The 22,543-nt window shown below is 59.4% G+C and overlaps 2 protein-coding genes across 2 annotated transcripts in view; one reads left to right on the top strand and one right to left on the bottom strand.

The window, feature by feature from the left end:
• LOC138842329 (uncharacterized) overlaps positions 1-5,637 on the bottom strand; it is an 11,819-nt gene extending 6,182 nt beyond the window's left edge. The window contains exons 1-2 of the mRNA XM_070043597.1: positions 5,443-5,637; positions 4,548-4,635 (exon numbers count right to left, since the gene is read on the bottom strand). Coding sequence (XP_069899698.1) covers positions 4,548-4,635; positions 5,443-5,637 — 283 coding nt within the window. The remainder of the gene's footprint in view (positions 1-4,547; positions 4,636-5,442) is intronic.
• Positions 5,606-22,543, top strand: STX1A (syntaxin 1A). The gene is made up of 10 exons (XM_060284094.1): positions 5,606-5,714; positions 13,464-13,541; positions 13,899-13,998; positions 16,821-16,895; positions 17,657-17,730; positions 17,828-17,936; positions 18,027-18,100; positions 18,915-19,052; positions 20,709-20,819; positions 21,107-22,543. The coding sequence occupies exons 1-10, from the start codon at positions 5,685-5,687 to the stop codon at positions 21,182-21,184; spliced, it is 867 nt and encodes a 288-aa protein (XP_060140077.1). The 5' UTR covers positions 5,606-5,684; the 3' UTR covers positions 21,185-22,543.

Genomic DNA, 22,543 nt, shown 5'->3' with positions numbered 1-22,543 from the left:
CTTTATGTGTCCCCATCTAATGAGGGGACAGACACTTAACACACACTATATGCACACAGGACGATAGTGCTATAGTCGGGATAAATACAGGCCTTTGTGGGACCACGCAGAAGGAGTCCAAAGCTCATTCTTGGGTGGTCAGAGACAAATTCTTGGAGGAGGTGATGTCTAGCGGGGAAGGACTAGAAGTCATTGGCCAGCTGCATGGGGAGGAGGAGAAAAGAGGGAGGAGAGGGCCCCAGGCATGTGCAGGTCAGGCGTTAAGGCTGCTCACAGGGTGGGAGGGAAGGTGGCCTCCAAGAAGAGAGGCAGGGCCAGACCACAAAGGACCTGGAAAGCTATATTGTGGTACCAGCATTTCCCCGCTCCTCAAGGAAAAAAGGAAACCTGAACAAGTAGAGGGGTGCAGAATGCCAGTGTTGGGGCACAGTGATGCCCCTTTAACGAGAGTGGGGAGAGGGCTCTACAGAACATTGCTCTGGACTGAATCTCCATCAATTAACCACATTAAAGAATGGGAGTGATGTGTGTTGTGGGGACTGCCTGGTTCCCACAGGGACGAAGCCCTGCTCTCTCACTGTCCATGTCCTTGTTCACAGCTTTGCCCCAGAATGCCCTTCCCCCATTCTCCACCTGGTCACCTCCTACTCATCCTTTAAGCCCCAAGTCAAATGCCCCACGTCTGCAAAGTGGTCCCTGATCCCAGGGAGGTGGCTGCTCGGGTACTCATTGGCGCCTTGTGCAGCAGCTTCTCCTTTAGCTCCTGCCATGGTTCTAGGTCCTCTGTCTCTGGCCATCCTTCACCTGTCAGTTTCATCTTCAGCCCTTCACCTTCTTCCATAGACACAGACACACACCCACAGACACACACATATGCACATACTTCCCTAGACTGTGGCCCACAACTTCCATTTCCACCCCACGCCAGGCTCCTCCTGCCTTCCAAGTCTCCAGCCTGTGTGCCACACTAACTCCTCATTGACTGTCTGCCTGTCTCCTCTTGATGTCAGGGCAGAAACCTTAAATAGTACACATCCTGGTCAAACCCCTCTCCCAGGTGCCAGTTCTGTGCTTATCGGCATGTGGTCAGTCACAGGGCCTGTGGCTTCTAGTTCATAATATCTGTCACTGTTTTGTTTTGTTTGTTTTTTTTTTGTTTTGTTTTGTTTTGTTTTGTTTTAAATTTATTTATTTGTTTGTTGCTTTTTTTTTGGCTGCGTTGGGTCTTCGTTGCTGCGCATGGGCTTTCCTTTTAGTTGCAACGAGCGGGGGCTACTCTTTGTTGCGGTGCGCAGGCCTCTCATTGCAGTGGCTTCTCTTGTTGCGGAGCACGGGCTCTAGGCGCGCGGGCTTCAGTAGTTGTGGCATGTGGGCTCAGTAGTTGTGGCTCGCGGGCTCTAGAGCACAGTCTCAGTAGTTGTGGTACACAGGCTTAGTTGCTCCACGGCATGTGGGATCTTCCCGGACCAGGGCTCGAACCCGCATCCCCTGCATTGGCAGGCGGATTCTTAACCACTGCCACCAGGGAAGCCTCTGTCACTGTTTTAATGTTTTACAACAAACATATTCTTTTCATAATTGAAATAAAGTGTAGTCGTATTAAATCTCTCTCTCTCTCTCTCTCTCTCTCTTTTTTCTTGGCCACATGGCTTGCGGGATCTGAGTTCCCTGACCAGGGATCGAACCCGTGCCCCCTGCAGTGGAAGCACGGAGTCCTAACTATAGCTACTGGACTACCAGAGAATTCCCTTAAATAAATCTCTTGAATGCCTTTGACCCTTCTCTCCAGCCGATGGGTCCTGCTCTTGTTCACACTGTCCCAGTCTCTCTCCTGGACAACGCAGCAGCCTTCCAGCTGGCCTCCATGCTGCTATAGATGAGCCTCTTCCCTTGCTTTAAGACCATCTATGGTGGCCTCTTCCAGCCTGGACCTCTCCCACAAATTCCAGATTCCTATGGGCAGTGGCCTACTTGCCCTCCCTGGTGGGATGTCTAATGGGCCACTCAAACTTAAGTGTCCAAACCCCGAATCCTATTACCACCTGCCACCCACCTGCCACCTGCTCCTTCTCTAGTTTTTCCTCCATCTTTGCAAATGGCAACACCATCTTTCCATGTATTCAGGGCAAAAAACTTGACTCCAGGCATCCTTGATGCCTCTCTTTCTCTCAGTTGGCTCTACCTTTAAGATGTATCCAGGGGAGCTCCCTGGTGGTCCAGTAGTTAGGGCTCGGCGCTTTTACTGCTGTGGCCCAGGTTCAATCCCTGGTTGGGGAACTAAGATCCTGCAAGCCACGTGGCACAGCCAAAAAATAAAATAAAATAAAATAAATAAAAATAAAATGTATCCAGGATGTGACCACTTCTCATCAACACCATTGTATCACCTTTGGCCCAGCTGCCTGTGTGATCACAACAACTTCCTAAATACGTCCCTGCTTCCTCCCGTGTCCCCTTCCGTCTGTTCTCCACTCAGCAATCAGAGCAATCCTGCTGAAGCCCAAGATGGATCAGGTACCTTCTCTCTTCAAAACCCTCTGGGGGCTCCCATCACCCTCAGAATCAAAGCCAAGGGACACACAGTCAATTCCAACGCCCCTCCCTCGAGTCCTCTGACTTCACCTCCTTGGAGCTCTTCTTCACCCACCACACTCCAGGCATCCTCACCTCCTTGCTGTCTCTCCGATATGCTAGGCACACTCCCTGCTCCTGGTCATTGCACTTGATGTTTCCTCTGCCCAGAATGCTCCTCCCCCAGAGACCTACATGCCTCACTCCCTCACCTCCTTTATTTATTTATTTAGAAAAAAAAGGTTTTTTTAATTTATTTTATTTTGGGCTGCGTTGTGTCTTCATTGCTGTGCGCGGGCTTTCTCTAGTTGCGGCGAGTGGCGGTTACTCTTCACTGCCATGCGCGGGCTTCTCATTGCGGTGGCTTCTCTTGTTGCGGAGCACAGGCTCCAGGCGCGCGGGCTTCAGTAGTTGTGGCATGCGGGCTCTAGAGCGCAGGCTCAGTAGTTGTGGTGCACGGGCTTAGTTGCTCCGTGGCATGTGGGATCTTCCTGGACCAGGGCTCGAACCCATGTCCCCTGCATTGGCAGGTGGATTCTTAACCACTGCACCACCAGGGAAGCCCCCCTCACCTCCTTTATTATTATTATTATTATTTTTTGCGGTACGCGGGCCTGTCACTGCTGTGGTCTCTCCCGTTGCGGAGCACAGGCTCCAGACGCGCAGGCTCAGCGGCCATGGCTCACGGGCCCAGCCGCTCCGCGGCATGCAGAATCCTCCCGGACCGGGGCACAAACCCACGTCCCCTGCACCGGCAGGCGGACTCTCAACCACTGCGCCACCAGGGCAGCCCTACCCCCTCACCTCCTTTAAATATGTACTCAAGTGGCACCTTCTCAGCAAGGCCCTCCTTGACCACCTGATTTAAAGCTGGAATCCTGCCTCAAACCTGGCACCCTACTCCTTCTGTCCTGCTTTATCTTCTTCATAATATATTATCACCGTCATGTATGTTATTTTCTTGTTTGTCATCTCTCTCCTCTACTAGAACCCATGGAGGGCAAGGAATTTGGTTTTCTGCCATGTCCCTAACGTCTAGAATAGTCAGCACATAGTAGATGCTTTTTGATTAAGGGAATGAAAGTCGGACCCTTGATTGCCTCCCCCCTTGTCTTCACAATGAAGTTTAACGTTCAAGGTCTCCCTCACTGGACTCATCTCCCACCCACGCTCATCCCCATACCTGAGCACTGCAGCAGGCTCCTGAGGTTCTCCAGTTGCTCTCCACCCTCACCCCAGCGTCTGGGCACACTCCTTCTGTCTAGAATGCCTGCACCACTGCCTGCTGCAATGCCACTCCTTCAATATCCAGCTTGAATGTCACCGGCTCTGGGAAGCCACCCTGAATCCTTCACATATTGAAACCATGTCTGTCTCTCCCACCACTCTAGGAGCACCTTAAGTGCAGAACAGTATCCCCAGAACGTGCATTCCCAGGTAATGTTTGATGAATGAATGAATGAATGAGAGTAAGACCTGTATCAGAAAGGCAGTTTAAGTTGAAGGGCACACATTCATTCTCTATTCATTTTTCACGCTACCATTTAATATTCATCTCAATAAGTGATGCTTGGCATGACACCAGGATTCTCTAAGGGCAGCAGCTGTGTCTCCCCTTCCTGCCCTCTCCCCACAGGGCCAGACACTGGGCTCTGGGGCTGCACCCATGACTCACCCCACTGAGTCACCCTGCACAGAGGAAAGTACTCTGAACCAGGAATCAGCAGCTTCCCTGCCACCTGTTCCCTGTAACCCTGGGCAAGTCCCTCTAGCAGGTGAGTTCTGGTCTCGCATCTGTCAAATGGGGCACCACCAACACTTGCTCTGTGGGACACTCAAGGTTGAGGTCTGGACAAGTGGAAGGGATGTGGCTGCCTCTCGTGCTAGGCTACGTCTGAGCTAGTCTTGGACCAGACTTTCCTGGGAAGGAGGGATGGCTGGAACAGTGTCTCCAGCCTGTCTGCCAGCCAGCTAACCTGTGCCCACCGTCTCGGAGAACTGCTGCGCCTGGACATACTGGTCAGCAGGGGGCTGGCCCAGCTCCAGAGCAACACCTTGGCAGCCCTGGGGAAGGGAAGGGGGAGTGCTTGGCTTGAGGTCAGAGCATCTGGGCCAGGGCACAGAGGGGGCAGCTGGGGGTGTGTGTGTGTGGCTGCTGCTCAACAAGATGCTGGCAGGGACCAGAAAAGAAGCATCTGCTACTGACTAGCCCCCAGCCACCACCCCTCCACAGTATTGAGAAGACCTTCCCATTAGTCCAGAGGAGCTCGGCCCCTGCTTAGCTACTCCCAGCTTCTAGCTAGGAAGTAGGATCTCAGGCCCGGGGCTGGGATGCAGGACTGGGAATACAGGGAAAGGGGAAAGAGATGGGCCTATAACTTAGATCACCTTCCCCCAAAATAGAGGGGTGCCTGCATCTTGCTGGGAGTGGAAACTAAAGGAAAAGTGGTGGTCACTCAGCATCAGACTGTGAACTGAGGAATCCTGGGGAAAGAAGGGGCCAGAGCCTGAGTCTGGATGAGACGCTGGGAGAAGGCAGGAAGGGTAGGGGCTCAAAGGCAGGAAGTCTAGAGGGTTTTGGCTCGAGGAGGCTTTTGGAGGGGGATGCTGGAGGTCCCAAGGCAATAAAATTAAGGAGGGAGGTGGGGTCTAACCTCTAGCAAATCCCCGGGGGATATGAGGGGCCCTGGGGGTGAAGAGCCAGGGTCCAGAAGGAGGGATGCTGAGCGGCTGAGTCGAGGGATGGGAGGAGGGAGGACGGAGTTGGGACGGGAGGGAGCAGAGACTCTGGGAACCGACCCCAGGCAGGGATCAGGCGGGCGTCGAGAACGCAGGGGGATGAGGTCCCTGGGCTGTGACCCTTCGGAGGACCTGATTGGGTGTGGGAGACGGTGGGCAGTGGGAGCGGGGAGCCAGAGTCCCAGAATTGGGCTCTAGGTTGGGACCCGCCAGGGCGGGGCGTGAGAGGGGCGGGGCCGGGCTAGGGGCTGGGGGCTGGGCCGGGGTCCCGGGGGCCGGGGCGGGGCCGGGCTGGCGCTGCGCAGCCGCGGGGCGGCCGCCGCGCATGCGGGGCTCACAGGGCTGCAGCCGGTGCCGCTGCCACTCCCGGGAGCATGAAGGACCGAACACAGGAGCTCCGCACGGTGAGTCCAGCCCCTGCGCGGCGCCCCTCGCCGCCCGTGCCCAGCGGCCGGGCAGCTCCCCGACCACCTCTGGCGACCTCTGGGGCGGTAGTCCCTGCGTCCCTGGCCAGGGTAGGAGGGAGCAGTGCCGAGCCGGGGACCCCCATCCGGGTCCCGCCCCTTGGACCCACTGGGGTCACGGGCTCGCGTGAGCTCGGCTCCGATGGTTCGCGGACTGACGACTGGAGCCCGGAGTCCTGGATAAACTTTTCGGCGCCCCCTTCTTTTCGGGGGTCGAAGGGGTATTCTGGAATATCGGTGGCGGGACCGAAGCCTGACCTCTCGCTCGCCCCGCGGAGCAGGTTCCGACTCTCTCTCCCCACGGTGCCTCATCACTGACCCTTCTGCCCTTCCTCTGGTTTAGACAGATGGCGGGACCGGTGGGAAGGGGCCGCGGGCGGTCTGCTGTCCAGAGCCCCGCTGCAGGGCGCGCTGCGGAAACGGGGCGGTCGGGTGTGGCCGGGCTCCTCCGTTGGGCGCTGTCTCGCGGGGCGACCGCCGCCCCCATCACCTTCCATCACCTGTAGCTCCCGTCACCTGTGGCTCCCCACCCGGTGGCGATCGGCATCTGCTGCCCGCCCTGGTCCGGGAGGGGTCAGACCCGCTCCCGGTCCACATTCCTGGCTTCCGGGCAGCCCGGGCCGGCGTTTCCAGACCCTTCCGGGGTTCCCTGGTCGGATTCCTACCTGAACCTATTTTTCCACCTGTGTTTCGGGGGCCCCTGGGGTGTGGCTTCTGGGGCGGCGTTCCGGTGGGGGAAGTAGAAGGATGCGCAAAGGTTCTGAGTCGGAGCCCGCCCTCTCCCAGCCCTGACAGAGACCCCTGCCGCCTGCTCCTCCTCGTCACGGCCCCCCTCCCCTGGCCTCTGCTATTAACCAGGGTGTTCGCACCTCTCCCTTTAAAGATGGCAATCTTGGGGTGGGGGGGCTGGGGGGGACAGAGAAGGAAGGGAAGCCTGCCTGTGGGGAGAGGGGCATCAGGGCTCTAGACCCAGTTGAGGCTCCTCTGATGCCCCGGCTGACCCCCCCCACCCCCGTACTGGCAGGCCCCCACCTGCTGATCTCTGTGGCGGGGGCGGGGCTAGCTCAGTGTCTCCCCAGAACACTTCCCGTGCTACCCACCTTAGAGCCAGAGACCTGGGTCCCCTTATATGGAAAGTTCCAAGGGTCCTTTGGACTTTTGATCCCATGGCTTGTCCTCTCTGCCCATAGGTTCCCTGCATTTGTGCCTGGGTCTCCCACCCGTTGTACCAGTCTTGTCTCCTGGGCAGCATGGGGCTGGAACCTGTGCTCTCCTGCCTCCGTGTCCCCCTTGCTCTGGCTGCCAGCCCCCACTCTCCCGTCAGACCTGTGTTATTCCTGGCTGAGTGCCCAGACCCAGGAGTAAACCCCACGAGGTTTCAAAGGAAGAAGATGGTCCCTCATGTCGTGTATGGTATCTAAACTCTTCCCCCGCCAGCCCTTGTGGTTGCCCTCAAGTTTCCTGTGCTTGGTTGAGTCAGAAGGAGTGTGGTTATCTCGGTGATGAATGGCTGTGTGGTGCATTTGCTGGTGTTTGGGTGCCTGGTGGGTCAGGGGAGGGTGTATGTGGGAACCAGGTGATCAGGGAGAGCACAGTCCTTTCCATCTGACATCCTCTGACACATCAGCTTCATTCCCTCTGCTGAAGGGAAAACTGAGGCACAAAAGAGATGTGGCTGGCCTGGAAGATGAAGTGGGATGGTAGAAAGGCGCTTCACCTAGTCCTAAAAATGGTCACATTCAGACCTGGCTGAGACCTAAGGCCTAAGAGATCTTGGGCTGTAGGAAGCTTGAAGCCAGCTCTTTGCTCTGGTGTGTCTGTGATTCCCCCCTTCCCCCCAGCCAGCACACATACACGCACACACACTAGCCAGAGTGGTCTTTAGGTGGTGAGGCCTGGCTTCTCTGAAAGTAAACTGAGTCTTCCTCTCCAGACAGGCCCCCAGTCCAGGCATTCAGCGCCCATGAAGGCTGCTGTACTCATGGCTGGGTGGCTCTGCCCCTTGGGGGTTTCTAGCAGCCTTGAGGGTCCGCTGGCAGGAGCCCACACTGGGTGGGGTGGAACCATTAGTATGGGGCACTGCCATTCCCCCAGGTCTCCCTCTGGGCTGCATAGATTCCTATCTATGAAGCAGAGGTAGGAAAACCTAGAACCCAGTTTCTCAGGGCAAGAGGGGTGGTCACAGGTCTCCTGACTCTGACTCCATATTTGGGGGAGACCTTGAACCCCAGGAGCCAGAACCCCCAGGAACTGAGACTCCAGTGCTAGCTGGGCTGGACAGAGGGTGGCGCTTGGGACAGCCACTTGCACCACAGCCAGCCTCCCTCCCTCCTCCCCCCCCCTCCTCCTCCTTCCCCACCACATTTGGAAGGAAGGCGAAGGGAGCTTATTTATAAAAGTCACACTTGGGGAAGGAGCTAGCACGTTTCCTCAGCGCTGCAAGCCAGGCCCAGCCCTCCAGCCTTCTCCAGCCCTCATCTCTCGAGGAGCTGATCCTCTCATGCAGAGGGAGAATGAAGGGGTCCTCGTGGGCCGGTGTGGGGACCTGAATGCTCTCCACAGCCCTCAGAGAGCAGAAGGGCAGCCTGGAGGCCTAGGACGGGTGAAGACCTGGGTCACCAGAGTATACTGGGGAGACTTTGGGGACAAGGTGTCCCCAGGCAGCCCCGCCTGGCCTGCAGCTGCCTCCTTCCCCCAGTTCAGAGGCCTCCCTGGTTTTCTTTCCGAGAACTCCTTGGAGCCGACCCACCCCTCCCTGGGCCCAGAATGGTGTTTATCTACATTCTGGGCCATGTGAGACACAGGGGGGCCTGCGACAGTAAAGAGGAGGGAGAATGGGGTAGCCAGACCCAGGAAGAACCTTCCTGGAAGGAGAGGACTTGGGATGGCCCAGAAGGAGGAGTTGGATTTGAATGGGAGGAGAGAGTGTGGTCCAAAAGAAGGGACCAGTGTGAGTAAAGGCAGAGGGGCTAGGATGCCCAACCCAGAGAATGGTGGGTGGGCCTGACATCTGGTCTAGAGCAGGGCCCAGCTCACCGGGGCAGCACTCTGCTGACCGGTTCCCTTTTTCTCTCTCACTGCTGGGAAGAGACTGGGGGTTCCCGGGGCAACAGCAGGCAGGTTGGTGCCTTAACCTCTCCATGCTCATTTGTCTGTACAGTGGAGCCAACCGGCTTTGCCCTGCAGAGCAGAAGAAATGGGAGTGTAAGAATAGACCCAGGCTAGGGGCCCTCTCCTTCCTTCGTTCCCTCTCATCACCTCCTTGGAGTTTCCCCACAAAAAAAAAAACCCAGTGGATTTGGGTACGTGTTCATCTGAGGTACAGATGGCCTCCAGGAACTATCTAGTCCAACCTGCTATTTTACAAATGGAAAACTGAGGTCAGAAAGGGCCAGGAGTTTATCCAAGGTCACACAGCACCTGGAGGGAGGCAGAGCTCAGCCCCTCCCCACAGCCCGAAGCTGCCTCCCTGAGCTGCTCTGGGGCCCTGCTAAGGGGTAGACCCGGCTGAGGGCAGGGATCTGGGGGAGGGGGAGGTTTGCAGGATGGGGAAAGGAGGAAGGGGTCAGAAAGGAGAGCCCTCTCTTTCTGGAGACCCAGCTCGGCCTCTCGCACACCCCTGACTCAGCTCTGGGCCTCTCTGCTTTAGTAATACCGGCTTTGATTAGTCATTAAAAAGAACAAGGGGAAAAAAAAATAGCCCTCGAGACAGACAACAGCAACTCCTGCTCCAGCAGGAATGAATCAAGCCTGCCTGCCAGCCTGCCACCATCCCTCAGGACGCCCCGGAGGCTGCCTGGCCTCCACACCCCTTGGAGGATTCACACTCTTACTTCCAGGAGGGTATCCTGGAATCCTGGAGCCTCTGCTTGGAGAGACCACCAGGGCTGCACGCGTGGTGGTTCTAGTGGGATATTCTCTCCCCTGTTGCAGCAGGTCCCTGTGGTGGGGCAGTGCTTTCTCACTCCCGCACCGATTTTCTTTTCTGATTGCTCAGGCCGGAGGTGATGATGCTAGAGCCGAGATGGCCAGCCGGCCAGAGAGGAGTGAGACCAGACCAGTGGTTCTCCATCCTGGGGGGGCTTAAAAAAAAAACTTAACCTCACCAGCCCCATCCCCATAGATTCTCATTTGGTCTGGAAGCTGTTTTGTTTTGTTTTTTTAATCCCCCACCGAGGGACTCAGATCCTGAGCCAGGGTTGAGAACCCGTGAACACTAGAACCAAAAAACAAACACCATGACAAATTGGATGTAGGTTGGATGTGAGAGGAGGAGGAAGAGTGCGGATGCTCCCCCCAGTTTCTGATTTGGGGGACTCTTGAGAACGGGGGTTCTGAGCAGGGGGGTTCAGAGAAGGGGGCTCAGGAGAAAGAGGTGGAACTTAGTTTGGGCCAGGTGGCAGACAGGGTGCCCATATGATGTCTGGGTGGGTTTGTCCAGAAGATGTTTGTACCCTTGAGTTTATAACTGCCTCACGACTCCAGCTGCCGCCTCCACGCTGCAGCCTCTCAAGTCCCCAGCTCTAGTCCAGCCCTCTTTCCGGAGCTGTGACTGCCACTTAGAGAGGGTTGGCGGATCCCCAAGGGAGCTGGGGCCCTAACCATTCAGGGCTTTGGCCTAGATGTGGTTGAAGTTGCAGGGGGCAACAAAGGCATAAACCGTCAGATTCTCACAAACTGAAGCAAGGATCAGAACAAATGAAGATCCTTCCCTTGAGCCCAAAATCCAACCAAGTAAACAGGGTGGGGAAGGGCTTGGGGGCTTTCCTTGGCAGGAAGAACTATAACATCACTTCTGTGATTCCCTGGCTGCATTAACAGAGGTAGACTATGTAGAAAGAGGGAGGTGATGGGTCAGCTCTTTGGCACTGCTCAGGCCACAATCAGCAGCAGGTTCAGTTTATATCTTCTACTGCGGGAGAAGACAGAGGCTGAGTGGAACAAGTCTGGGGCAGGGGCTGCAACTTAAGGCCTCTGGAAAGGATCTGAAGGGGAGGGAATGGTCAACTTGAGAAGAAAAACCCAGGAACGATGTGGATGCTACCTTCAGATCTCTGGCAGGGCCAGCCCAGGGAGAGGGCACCAACAGGTTCTTTACGGCCTGGGGCCAAACCACAGGAAAGGGAAGGACTTTCTAACAATTGGGGCTGCTCCAGATAGGCAGAAGTGCCCGAGAGAGCTGGTGTGCTCTCCATCCCCGGAGGTGTGAAAGCTGCGGCTAGATGCTGCGGCCAAGGTGCCTTTTCAGGTCCCTTAGGGCTTGAGAGTGTGTGCCTGTGGCTCCAGTAGGGATGTGAATAGGGTGTGGGGAACCAGAGGAGCAAGATACCCACCCCAGGGAGCTGGGGAAGGCTTCCGAAGGGGGTGGCAAAGCACACACGAGGGGAATGTCAGCTCCATGGAATTGGCACTGCCGGCAGAGGGAGCCACATGGGGACAGCAGGGAGGACAGTGGGTAGATTATAGGGGCAGGGAGATGGTTATAGGTTATAGGCGCAGTGTGGTGAGATCAGATTTCCGGCTGGGGCAGTGAGATGAAGAGGGGCGTGAGAGTGAAAAGGTCCTGAGGAGGAAGAAGAAGTAGCACTTGGTAAGGAAGGGTGCCCTTGGAGCATCCCCTCAGAGCCACAGCTGTTTGACCCAGGCTGTGAGGTCAGGCCCTAAACCCTCCAATTGATAGAGAGCATGGAGGAGGGTGTGGCATCTCTCCCGCCACCACCCGTCTGTTGGAGAAGCTACTCAAGTCCAGCCTCTGTGCAGGGAGGCTGTGCGGGTAGCAGGTCAGAACTGGCTGGATGCCTGGAAAAGATAAGTCCATTTCACAGATGGGCAAGCTGAGGCCCAAAGGGAGGCATCAGCCCCGGGGTCCCTGGCAGTGACTCTCATCTCCAGTGACTCCGGCGCCCTTGTCTTTGGCTCTAGCGGGTCATCACTCCGGAAGGGAAGGGAGCTGGAAAATTCTCCTTCTGCCTCTTCCCATCCATCCCTATCCTTCTCTGGGCACCAGAAGGACAGAGAAGCCAGGCTGCTGAATGGCAGGAACTCCTGGGGCCACTTCCCAAGCTGGCAGGCTGCCGGGGAGGGGGCCCTGGGGTTCTCCAGGCTGCACCCTGCCTCGGTGTCCCTAGGGAGTGCTCCTCCTGCTTGGCTTGGTTCCTGGGCCTCAAAGTATGGAAATGGCTCCTAGATTCTCTGTGGCTAAGGGTGGGCTTGGTGGGGGATGGGGGCCACCTGGCGGCAGCCACAGGCACTTGTGGGAGCGAGGATTTATTTTAGCTGCTGGGGGAGGAGGTGTGATCTCTTGAGGAGGGGGGCCGCCTCCATAAAGCTCCCAACCAACCCCCTCTCTTGGTTGGTCCCACTTTGGTGGGGTAGTGGGACCCCGAGAGCCCCAGGGCCACAGCCCTTTACAGAACATGCTGGGCTTCCCCATCCATTCTCAGCCCGCGTCCCCCAGCATGGCATCACTGTCCCCATTACATAGAGGAGCAAACAGACCCGGAGGGGAAGTCCCTCAGCCAGTCAGTGTCTGTGCTGGGCCCAGAACTCAGCCCCTTCCCCAGCCGGCGGGGGCCCAGCCTCCCCGGTCCCTCAGCCTCCCCGGCCCCTCAGCCTCTGCCTGCCTCCATCCTCGCAAGAGAGCATCAGGGTGAGGGCTAGTGCCTCCTCCTGTGGGGCGCTGAGAAATGAGGAGGCATGACCCAGCCCGAGAACCCAGGTGACCATCCTGCCCTGAGCATCTGGGCCTTGCTGTGGAGAGGGACCTTGGCCTTGCCAGCAGAGTGGGCTGACCATGGCTGATTCCAGGTGTGGGGGACAGTAATGAGAGTGGCCAGCATGCTGGGAAGTCAGAGGTGTAATCACCCCCACATCCTGATGGGCTGGCTTTCGTACGGCTGCCCCTGGGGCCGCGGGGTGAGGCCTGCACCTGCAGCTGAGGCAGGCCCCGGGCCAAGTGGCAATGTGACTGGCCTCTTGTGCCTGCCGGACCCAACTCTGGACCTGGAAGGAAAGAGGATCAATGTCAAGACTAACAAGGAGGGAGAGTTCCCCGAGGTCTGAGGGAGCAAGCCTGGCGGATCAGAGGCCCCTCACAGGCAGGAGCTCTCAAGCCGGCCTGGGTGCTGTGGGGATGGCCCATATCGGAGCCATCCCACCTTTTGGCAGGGACGTGTTCGTGGTGCCCAGGCCTCCCTCTGCATGGCCCTCCCCTGAGGGGGAGCTTGGAACTCAGGGCCAGCTTGGGAACGCCAGGCAACCTGTCTCAGGCATGGTGTGAGCTGGGGCCAGTGGCCGGGGGACTAAGCCCTGAGGTTTTCTTGCCTAGCCTGTGGCAGGGCCTCCCCAGCAGCACCCTAGGGTGAGGGGTGTGCTCGGAGGACCCCAGTCCTGTAGGGGAGGGGAGGCAGCTGAGCAGGGGAAGGAGTGCCTGGCACGGAGGTGGATACTTGGCCCTGTCACCAACTTGATAGGCAAGGCCTCTCTCCATGATCATGCTGGGTCCCCAGGGATCCTCCTCACTGCGGCTGGGAGCTGAGGGCGCAGCCAGGCCTTGTCCCTGCCAAGGGCCCTGGAGCTGCAGCCTGCGGGCCTGCTGTATGTAGATGCTGGGCAGTTTGGGTGTCCCAGGTCCAGTGGGGCCCAGTGGTCCTAGCACAGGTCTGCTCATGTGTGCACACCCCTGTGCAGGCCAAGGACAGCGATGATGATGACGATGTCACTGTCACCGTGGACCGAGACCGCTTCATGGATGAGTTCTTCGAACAGGTGGGAGCAGCACACCTGCCTCTCCCCAAACACTGGCAGACCCAGGGTGGCCACGTCTCAACTCTGAGGCAGCCAGGGCTCTTACACACCTGCGCCTGTCTCAGCAGCCCACAGGCGCCAGTTAATGAGCCCACTGAGGCTCAGAGGGGAGCAAAGTTTGGGATGGCCCATTCCTCCCTACTCCTACCCCAGTCTAGAAGGATCCTTGGAGCAGCCCCACCCCCCCTCACCTACCCCCTGAAGCCTGGCCCAGTCTGGCCCTGAGCCCTGACCTCCAGCCCTACTCTGGGCAAGCCCTGGGCCCAAGAAGCCCCCTCGCTGGATTTTGCCCCCAGACTACCTGGCCTTGGTCCACAGGTGGAGGAGATCCGTGGCTTCATTGACAAGATCTCAGAGAACGTGGAGGAGGTGAAGCGGAAGCACAGCGCCATCCTGGCCTCCCCCAACCCTGATGAGAGTGAGTGTGTAGGTGTGAGGAGCCCCACAGGCCTCCAGGAGGGCACTGCTGCGGGGAGGGACGCCCTTCATTGCTGGTCGGCTGAGGGCTGCCTGCGCCTGGCCAGGCTGGGGAGGGCTCCATGGGAAGCCTCAGGAAACAGCTGTCCCAGGCCCGGGGTGGGGGTGGGGTCAGTGCCCAGTACCACCTACCGGATGCCTGGTGAGAAGGGCGGGGTCAGGCGCCGGACCCGCCCTCCCCAGGTGAGCTGGCTGTTTTCTAAGGCGGCGCGGCTGGCCAGCCGGCTGTAGCCCTGGGATTCTGGGAGGGAGCAAGGAGGGAGGCAGCGGCCTCTGATCAATAGAGGGCCTCTCAGCCCAGCCTCTCCCTTTCCCTCGCCTCCCCAGGGGAGCAGATGGCAGCTCTCAGGCATCAGCGCTGTGGGAGGGCAAGCCGGCCAAGCAGGCAGAGTTTCCGGAAAAAGCTGGCAGCCCTGGCACTTGGCCATTGGTACCCCGGAGCCGGGCATTCTCAGGGCTCCAGGAAGTGACCTCTCTCCCTCTGCACAGGGAGGCTGTGTGTGTCTGCGTTTCACTGTCTCCAGACGGGTCCCACTGACCTGGCTGTCACGATTCCCGTGGAGGTGTTGATTACTACTACACTAACATGGGCCAGGCTGACGGCATGCAGGCCCGTGACCCCCTCCCATAGAGGGGGCTCACCCTCAGCCCTGGGGAGGCAGTGACGGGCTGGGGCCCAGGTCAGCCACCTGGACTCATCAGATTGGGTGTGTGCACTGCCTGCCTGTTCTTGCGGCTTGCTCACCTCCTCTCTCCCTTCTCCAGCTCCTTTGGAAGGCGCCAGCCTATGGGGCCCCAGGACAAAGCACGGGGGAGGGTCCGGCTGCTGCCCAGGTGTTCATGGGAAAGGACCTACGGCCCATAGCCCACCACCCAGGCACCCAAAGCTTGATTTTGTTCTCAACTCCAGCACTGCCTCCCTATCCATGGCCTCTCAGCCCCAGGCCCACAGGCATCCTCAAGCACCCAGAATAAATCTCTCCACGGCCCCAAAGTGTGCTTGAACTTGAGGCCAGTGCCAGGCCCTTTGAAGGCAGAGTGAGTCAGCTGGGAGCCGGGGAGACTAGCCCAGGAAGAAGTGGGAAGGAAAGAGGGACACCCCAGAGCAGGGCGTACATCCAGTGCAGCTGCTGTGTCGTCGTGCTTTGCCCCTTTTCCTAGAGGTTTGTCTGGGACGGCAGTATGTGATGTGGTTTGTCTGTGGGCCCGTGTGTATCCGGGTCAGCGCGTGTCCCTGGTGGGTCACTCCTGGTGAGGTGCAGGAGGGGGCTGACTGTGGGGCGAGACTATAAAGAGCTGGGAGTTGGCCTCTCACCTGCTGGAAGGTGGGGCAGGCAGGGGACAGAACTGCCCAACTCCCCCAGCCTTGGCTGCCTTGTGCCACCTTCATCAGACAGCACTAGTGACCAGTTTAGAATTGCCACCCATGAGCTGGGCAGTCAGGACCCGGCTGACGGTCACTGACATGGGCTAACAGGCACTCCCCAAGGGGAGGGGGCTCCCCATTAAGGGTTCTAGGGCAGAGGCAGAGCAGAGCTGAGGGGGCATCACAAAGAAAGTTGGCAGTGAGTGGGGGGCTTTCCTGGGCCAAGGCTTGCTCTGCCTCCTCTGGGGGCTGCCATCCAGGCTGGGCTATTCTGGGTCTGAGCAAAAGAGGCTGTGACGTCAGAGCAGCTGGTAACCGAGTTTGCCTTTGTTCCTACGAACAAGGCCTCTTCCCCCGCTCCTGGAAGCCCCCCACTCCACCTCGTTCACATTCCACTTGGGAAGTGGCCCTCCCACTTGATCAGCCACTGTAAATGCCCCTCCCGAGTCCCCTATGGGAGAAGCCCCAACCCCAGAAGCAAGCACAGGGTGGATGAGAAAGGCTCCAGCCAGGAGCTCAGTCCTGGTTTCTCCAGGGGGTGGAGCCATGGGGGGCTGCCCTGAGGCTGGGCTCCACCCAGCACCCCAGAGGGAAGCAGCCATCTTGCCCCACTTTGCCAGCCAACCCCTCGCAGGGAGCAGGGCTAGCTGGGCACCTCCATGGCCTCTGCCAGCTTTCCAGAGATGGTTCCAGTTGGAACAAGGGCCAGAAACTACGCCACAGCCCTCCCCCAGCTTCACCCCCTCATAGCCCCGCTCCATACTACCTCTAGAGCTGACTGTACCCCAGGGGCCCACCTCTTTGAAGCTCTTCTCACAGCCCCCACCCGGCCGGGTGCCTCCAGCCCCCATCCACCTACCAGGCACTCAGCAGTTGGCCTTCACTGAGCTCAGCACCTGGGGAGGGGGACTTTGTGAAGAGAACAGGGTCTGCCCCGCCCAGGGTGCTTGATGGGGGCTGGCTTCTGCCTCCTTGGCCCCTGGCCCGCATCAGCCCATCAGCTGGATGTCCACCCCCAGAGCCACCAGGTAGCGCTAGGTGAGCCCGCACCTCCACCTTCGACTCAGGCAAGTTATCAAGTAAACGTTCCCCAGTGCCACCTTCAGCATCACCAGCTGCTCCACAATTACTTCTGCCTTAAATTTAGCCCCATCTGTTATCGGCAGGGGGTTGGGGGGAGCCGGCGAAGGCAGAAGGGAGGCTCCTTGGAAGACACACGAGAAGGGGTGAGGCTGCAGCTGGTGTGGCCCCGGCCCGGGATTGGAGGGGCAGGCGGACTCTTAGCCAGGGGACAAGGGGAGACCCAGGGTCTGCCCAGAGCCCCCTCGGGCCTGAGCCTGAAGATCAGGCATGGGGGAGCCCAGGGTGTCTACCCGCCACCCCTTCTACCTCCCCAGAAACCAAGGAAGAGCTGGAGGAACTCATGTCTGACATAAAGAAGACAGCAAACAAAGTTCGCTCCAAACTGAAGAGTGAGTCTGGGCTCCAGGCCTTGTCTGGGATGTGGGGGGCACTCCAGGCCTGCTTCCCCCACACAGCCCATGGAATTTCACTGGCTCTGAGGGGTACTTTGGGTCTTTCTTTCCTCACGCGCCGTTTACTTAGCAGCTACCTGGCAAGGCCTGTTTGTGCCAGGCTCTGGGCTGGGCCTTGGGACACATGCCTGAGGCTCCGTCCAGGGAGTGTTCCACTCTGGACACTGTCAGCTAGAGAGTTAAAGGAGTGGCCAGCAGTGCGTGGTCCCACACAGGAGCCCCCACACGCTCACGTGAGCACAGGCATGCATGCCCCGGAAAGCACAGGCCTAGGGGTCCCGTGCCCTTTGGTTGTGGCCACCTAGCCCTGCCCACCCCCCGACCCCCTCCACGGCATGCCCCACTCCTCGCTCCATGCACAGCCTTCCTGAGCGGGAGAGAGACAGGGTGGGCCTGAGCCACCAGGCCTAGCACATAGTAGGTGTACACACACAGATACACAGCTTGGTGTGTGCCTGAGGCCTCACAGGTGTGTCTGTGTATATGCACGCACCCCCACACACATCATGCCTGGAAGAGCCCTTGTTGGCCCCGCCTCCATCAGTGCCTGGAGCTCTCTCTTGCTCTGCTTCCTGTGTGACCCCACTCAACAGACAAGACACGTCCCCCCAGGGGAGGGTCCTGAGCCAGATCCTGGGTGAGTGGGTGGCGAGGCAGCGGTGAATGGGGCAGGTTATCAGCAGCTGGCTGTTCCCCAGGCATCGAGCAGAGCATCGAGCAGGAGGAAGGCCTGAGCCGCTCATCCGCTGACCTGAGGATCCGAAAGACACAGGTGTGGGCGGGACCTCTGGGGTGGGCAGCCAGGCACCTGAGGCTCTGGGGCCCGGTGGGGTGGGCCTAACACCTGTACCCCCATCTCGGGCCCCCAGCACTCCACACTGTCCCGGAAGTTTGTGGAGGTGATGTCAGAGTACAACACCACGCAGACTGACTACCGCGAGCGCTGCAAGGGCCGCATCCAGAGGCAGCTGGAGATCAGTAAGCTGAGGGGGTGGGGCCAAGGGGCGGGGCCGGGCTGCCGCTGACCACCCTGGGGAAGGCCGGGCTCAGCGTGACCCCTGCTCACAGCCGGCCGGACCACGACCAGCGAGGAGCTGGAGGACATGCTGGAGAGTGGGAACCCCGCCATCTTTGCCTCCGGGGTGAGTGTGGACCCCTCCCCCTGGGGACCCTGGTGTGCGTGCAGAGCGCTGGATCTGGGCAGTCTTTGGACACAGCCACCTGTGCGGCAGGTTTTAGAGAAGAGAAGGCCGAGTCCCAGAGAGGCTTAGGGACCAGGCAGAGGTCACACAAATGTTAGGGGCAAAGGGGGAATTAAGACCCGTCTCCCGGTTCCTCCCAGTCGGGTCCGCTCCTTAGCTACCCCTGCTCATTTGCCACCGGCTAGGGGCTCCTTCCACCAGCCTCAGGACCTTTTACCCCTCTTGGAGGACACGGTGCCCTTGGCCTCTCTACATGCACGTGAAGTTCCATGTTCTACCCGGCAGGGGGGCTTCCTGAAGGAGGTGGCACACAGGTAGGGGAGGCAGCTTGGGCATGTGGTTCTAGGAGGGGGTGTCGGCTACATTCAGTGTGGGAGGAAGAACAGGAGGAGAGGGGATGGGAGAGAGGCCGAAAGGCTGTTCAAGGCCTGGGCCCCTCGGGGCAACTACCACTCAGCTGTTACTATGCACGGGCACAGGTGGGGAGGGTTAGCCCCATGTTACAGGTAGGAAATCTACAGGTAGGAAATCAGGTCTCAGAGAAGTTAGGTAACAGCTAGTAAGCGCCGAGCAGAAAGTGGGGGGAGAGCTGCGGCTGAGGAAGAAGCCTCAGGCTCTGCTGTCAGAACGTGTTGCTCAGGCCACGGCCCATCCTGGTGGCCTGCTTCCACCCTCGGCCTCTTGCTGTCCCAGTCCCCACCCCCGCTCCCTTTAGCCGGTCCCTGGGTCCCAGCCCACTGCTCCCACCCTCTAGATCATCATGGACTCCAGCATCTCCAAGCAGGCCCTGAGCGAGATCGAGACGCGCCACAGTGAGATCATCAAGCTGGAGAGCAGCATCCGGGAGCTGCACGACATGTTCACGGACATGGCCCTGCTCGTGGAGAGCCAGGTGAGCGCCCGGGGCCCCACCGTCCCCCCCCAGCCCCCAGCAGCACCCAGGGCTGCACGACACGTTCACGGACATGGCCCTGCTCGTGGAGAGCCAGGTGAGCGCCCGGGGCCCCACCGTCCCCCCCCAGCCCCCAGCAGCACCCAGGGCGGCACTAACCCTACCCTCTCTGCCCGCCATGCTGCCCTGCCCGGGAGGGACCAAGTCTTCAGGTAACTAACCACGTGCTGTTGAAACTGCCCTCAGGGTCCTGCCCACCTGAAGGATCCTCTCTGCATGGCTCTGCTTGGCCTTCCAAGACCCCAGGCCCTGCATGGCCCTACCCACCTTCACCCAGCCTTGTCCTGTCTTGTTCACCAGCTGTGTGTCATGTGGGCACTGTGGATGGGCACTTTTCTAGGAGCCGGAGGCATAGCCGTGACCAGGACAGCTGAGGGCCTGCTCCCTGAGAGCTAATGTCTGTTGGGCAAAAGGGCAGCATAAGTAAACGATGAATGGCATATTCTCCAGTTGTGCCAGACGTTAGGAGGCGACGTGACAGAGCAGCGGTTCTCAAACTTTAAAGTGCTCCAGGGCCACCAGGAGGGCTTGTTATACGTTCCCCTATTCTGGTCCCCGTTCCCAGACATCGGTAGGTGGGGTGGGGGTTCATAAATTTGCATGTCTCACAAGCTCAAGGGTGATGCCGACGCTACTAGTCCAAGGGCCACACTTGGAGTGACACAGTCACCGCAGTGGCCACTTTGGACGGGGTGGTCAGAGAAGGCCTCTCTGAGGAGGCGGCATTTGAGCTCCGAAGACTTCCCAGGGGAAGAGTGAAGCAGTTGGCCCAGGCAGAGGGACCAGCAGCACCACAGTCCTGAGACCAGCAAGAGCCTGACTTATTATGTGAGGAGCAGAAAGGAGATCTGGGCGGCTAGAGCACGGGGAGAGCTGGAGATGACAGAGGTGGAGTCTTGGCAGGCGGTGCTGGGCTGCTGGAGTCTCTTCTAGACTGAAGGGTCTTAAGTGTGGGAGTGGCATGGCCCGAGTTAGGAAGCAGGGAGGCCTTGAGGAGGCTGCTGCTTCCACTGGGGCGGGAGACCATGGTGCTGTGGACACCAGTGGGAGCAGTGGGCTTGGAGAGAGCGGCCAGCCCTCAACACGCTGCTGCTGGGAGTCCTGGGCATTGTCATGGTCGAGTGGCCTCCGGGGGCTTCCTGGGACCAGACTGCAGGGCCCACGAGGCCTGTGGGACTGGGCAGGGGGATCTTAAAGGTTGAAGACCAAAGCCTGTCCGGGCTGGACGGAACCATCGTGCTTGGGGAGGATGGAGTGGGGGGCTCACTGTCGTCACTCTGGCCAGACTCCAGCCCACCCACTCCCGCCCCTGCCTTCCTCTGCCCTGTGCTGTCCTCTGCCCAGCCCCGGGGTCAGGGCCCCTTCTGAGCGTCCTCTGCATGGTCCCCGCCCCCCTGGCTGAGGCTGCATTTCAGGGAGCTGCGCAGGGTGCCGGGGTGCCTGGCAGAGGCGAAGGGCACCGGTGAGAAGCTCTGCCCCATCCCCCTCACACTCTCCTTTTCTCTAACCTCAGGCTGCTTTCCCGAAATCCTGCCCTGGGCCCCCTCGTAACCCTGAGGGGGGCCCTCTGGAGCTCGGGTGCCCCTGGCCCTGCAGGGAGAGATGATTGACAGGATTGAGTACAACGTGGAACATTCGGTGGACTACGTGGAGAGGGCTGTGTCTGACACCAAGAAGGCCGTCAAGTACCAGAGCAAGGCTCGCCGGGTCAGTAGCCCCAACCCTGCCCGAGCCCACGTCCTCACGCACACAGAGCCCCCGGACCATCACAACCCCCTCCGCGCTCTGCCTGCACCCTCCCTCAGCTCTGACCAGAGCCTCTGGTGCCCAGTTAAAACCCCACCCAGACATGTTCCAGGCCCTCACTTTCTCCCTCATTCAATCCCCCAGACTCTCCAACCCTCATCCCTCCCCAGAGCCCCTCCCCAGCTGCCCCACAGCCTCCCTCCTGGCCCCAGTTCCGCGCTGAGGTCTCTCCTCGCCTCCCTGTGCAGAAGAAGATCATGATCATCATCTGCTGTGTGGTCCTGGGCATCGTCATCGCCTCCACCTTCGGAGGCATCTTCGGGTAGAGACCACCCCACCACCACTGCGCTCCGGATGGCCCACCCCGGGAGGCCTCCTGGCTGCTGCCACCTTCTGGCTCGGGCCCTCTCCTCCCCACCCCATACTGCTTTCTCTGCACAGGGCCCCCGTTCCCACCCTGCCCTGAGCCATCGTGTGCATGACCCTTGTGACAGTGTGCGTCTGTACAGAGGAGGCAGAGGGGAGCCAGGTTGGGCAACAGCCAGCCCGGTGGGGATGGGCCGGCAAGGGACAGACTCAGGCCCTAGCCCAGGCCGCTCCCCTTATAGACAGGGCTGCCTGGGGTAGTCAGCTATGCTCCCCTCCCCCAGCCTTCAGTAATTCCACTCCAGCCTGGGGTCTGCCCTCTCCTGGGATCGAGACTCTCTGGACCCCAACCTTGCCTCCTACTGACCAGCCCATCTGCCCCATCCTGTGTCCTCTCCAGCTGTCCCCATAAGCCAAGCCCCCTGAGGGCTGGGGACCAGCTGGCCACATGGTGCTGCTTTTCAGGTTCGGGGAAGGGTGGCCCTGAGAGACAGCCCAGCTCTAAGCCTCTAACAGCCAATTCACTGCCAGGGAGGCTCAGGGTGCCGTGGCCGGGTAAGGCTTCTGGCTTCTGGCCGTGTCAAGACCAGGCTTCCTCCCCTGCCTCGGGGCAGAGTCCAACAGGTCTTCAGCTGCCTCAGCCTCCCTTCCCACATTCCTATAGCCCCAGGAGCAACCCCTTTGGGCTACGCCTGACCCCAGGTAATATTCTGGAAGAGGCTGACTGGTGCCTGGTCTCCAGCCACCCTCGGAGCTAGGGAGGCAGCGCGGGCCCCGGTCAGGCCTCTGCACTGGTAAAGCCCACGGCCCGGGCCAGCCACTCTCCCTGGCAGGCCCTAGTCGGGTCCTCAAGCCATTGTGTGTTGCATGTTTGGGACAGTGGTCCCTGCTCTCTTGTGCTCGGGAAGTCAGCATCCCTTCAGGCGCCCGCAATCTCGTCCTGCCCTTGCTGCCCCCCACTGACGTGCCACGTGGGTGTCAGGTGTCTGGGATGCAGTATTCAGCAGCCAGCCAGGGAGGGGCACCTCCCTCCTCCCCACTGTCTCGGGACTTCTCAAGTCTGAGATGTGCCCCCACCCAAAACCCCTGTCGCCCGTTGACAGGCAAGGAGCATGCATGCGAGCGCATGCAGCAGGGGCCGGGGCCAGGTCTGAGCCCCGCCTTCCCTCGGCTTTGCTCCTGCCCAGTGACTGTGACCGCTGTCCGTGTTGCCTTCTTGAACAGCGACTCCCCTCCCCCTCCTCCACCCCTTCACCAAAGGTCTTGGTACAACCAGCTGCCCATTTTGTGAAATTTTTATGTAGAATAAACATTTGTAC

This window comes from Globicephala melas, chromosome 15, assembly GCF_963455315.2.
Source record: "Globicephala melas chromosome 15, mGloMel1.2, whole genome shotgun sequence".
NCBI classification, from domain to species: domain Eukaryota; kingdom Metazoa; phylum Chordata; class Mammalia; order Artiodactyla; family Delphinidae; genus Globicephala; species Globicephala melas.
The sequence above is the reverse complement of the archived record's forward strand: the minus strand, read 5'-3'. Positions and strand labels throughout refer to the sequence as shown.

Coding starts and splice junctions, on each gene's coding strand:
- STX1A (XM_060284094.1), top strand. CDS start 5,685: ATGAAGGACCGAACACAGGAGCTCCGCACG. Junction 5,715..13,463: donor GAACACAGGAGCTCCGCACG/GTGAGTCCAGCC, acceptor ACCCCTGTGCAG/GCCAAGGACAGCGATGATGA. Junction 19,053..20,708: donor CCCTGCTCGTGGAGAGCCAG/GTGAGCGCCCGG, acceptor CTGGCCCTGCAG/GGAGAGATGATTGACAGGAT.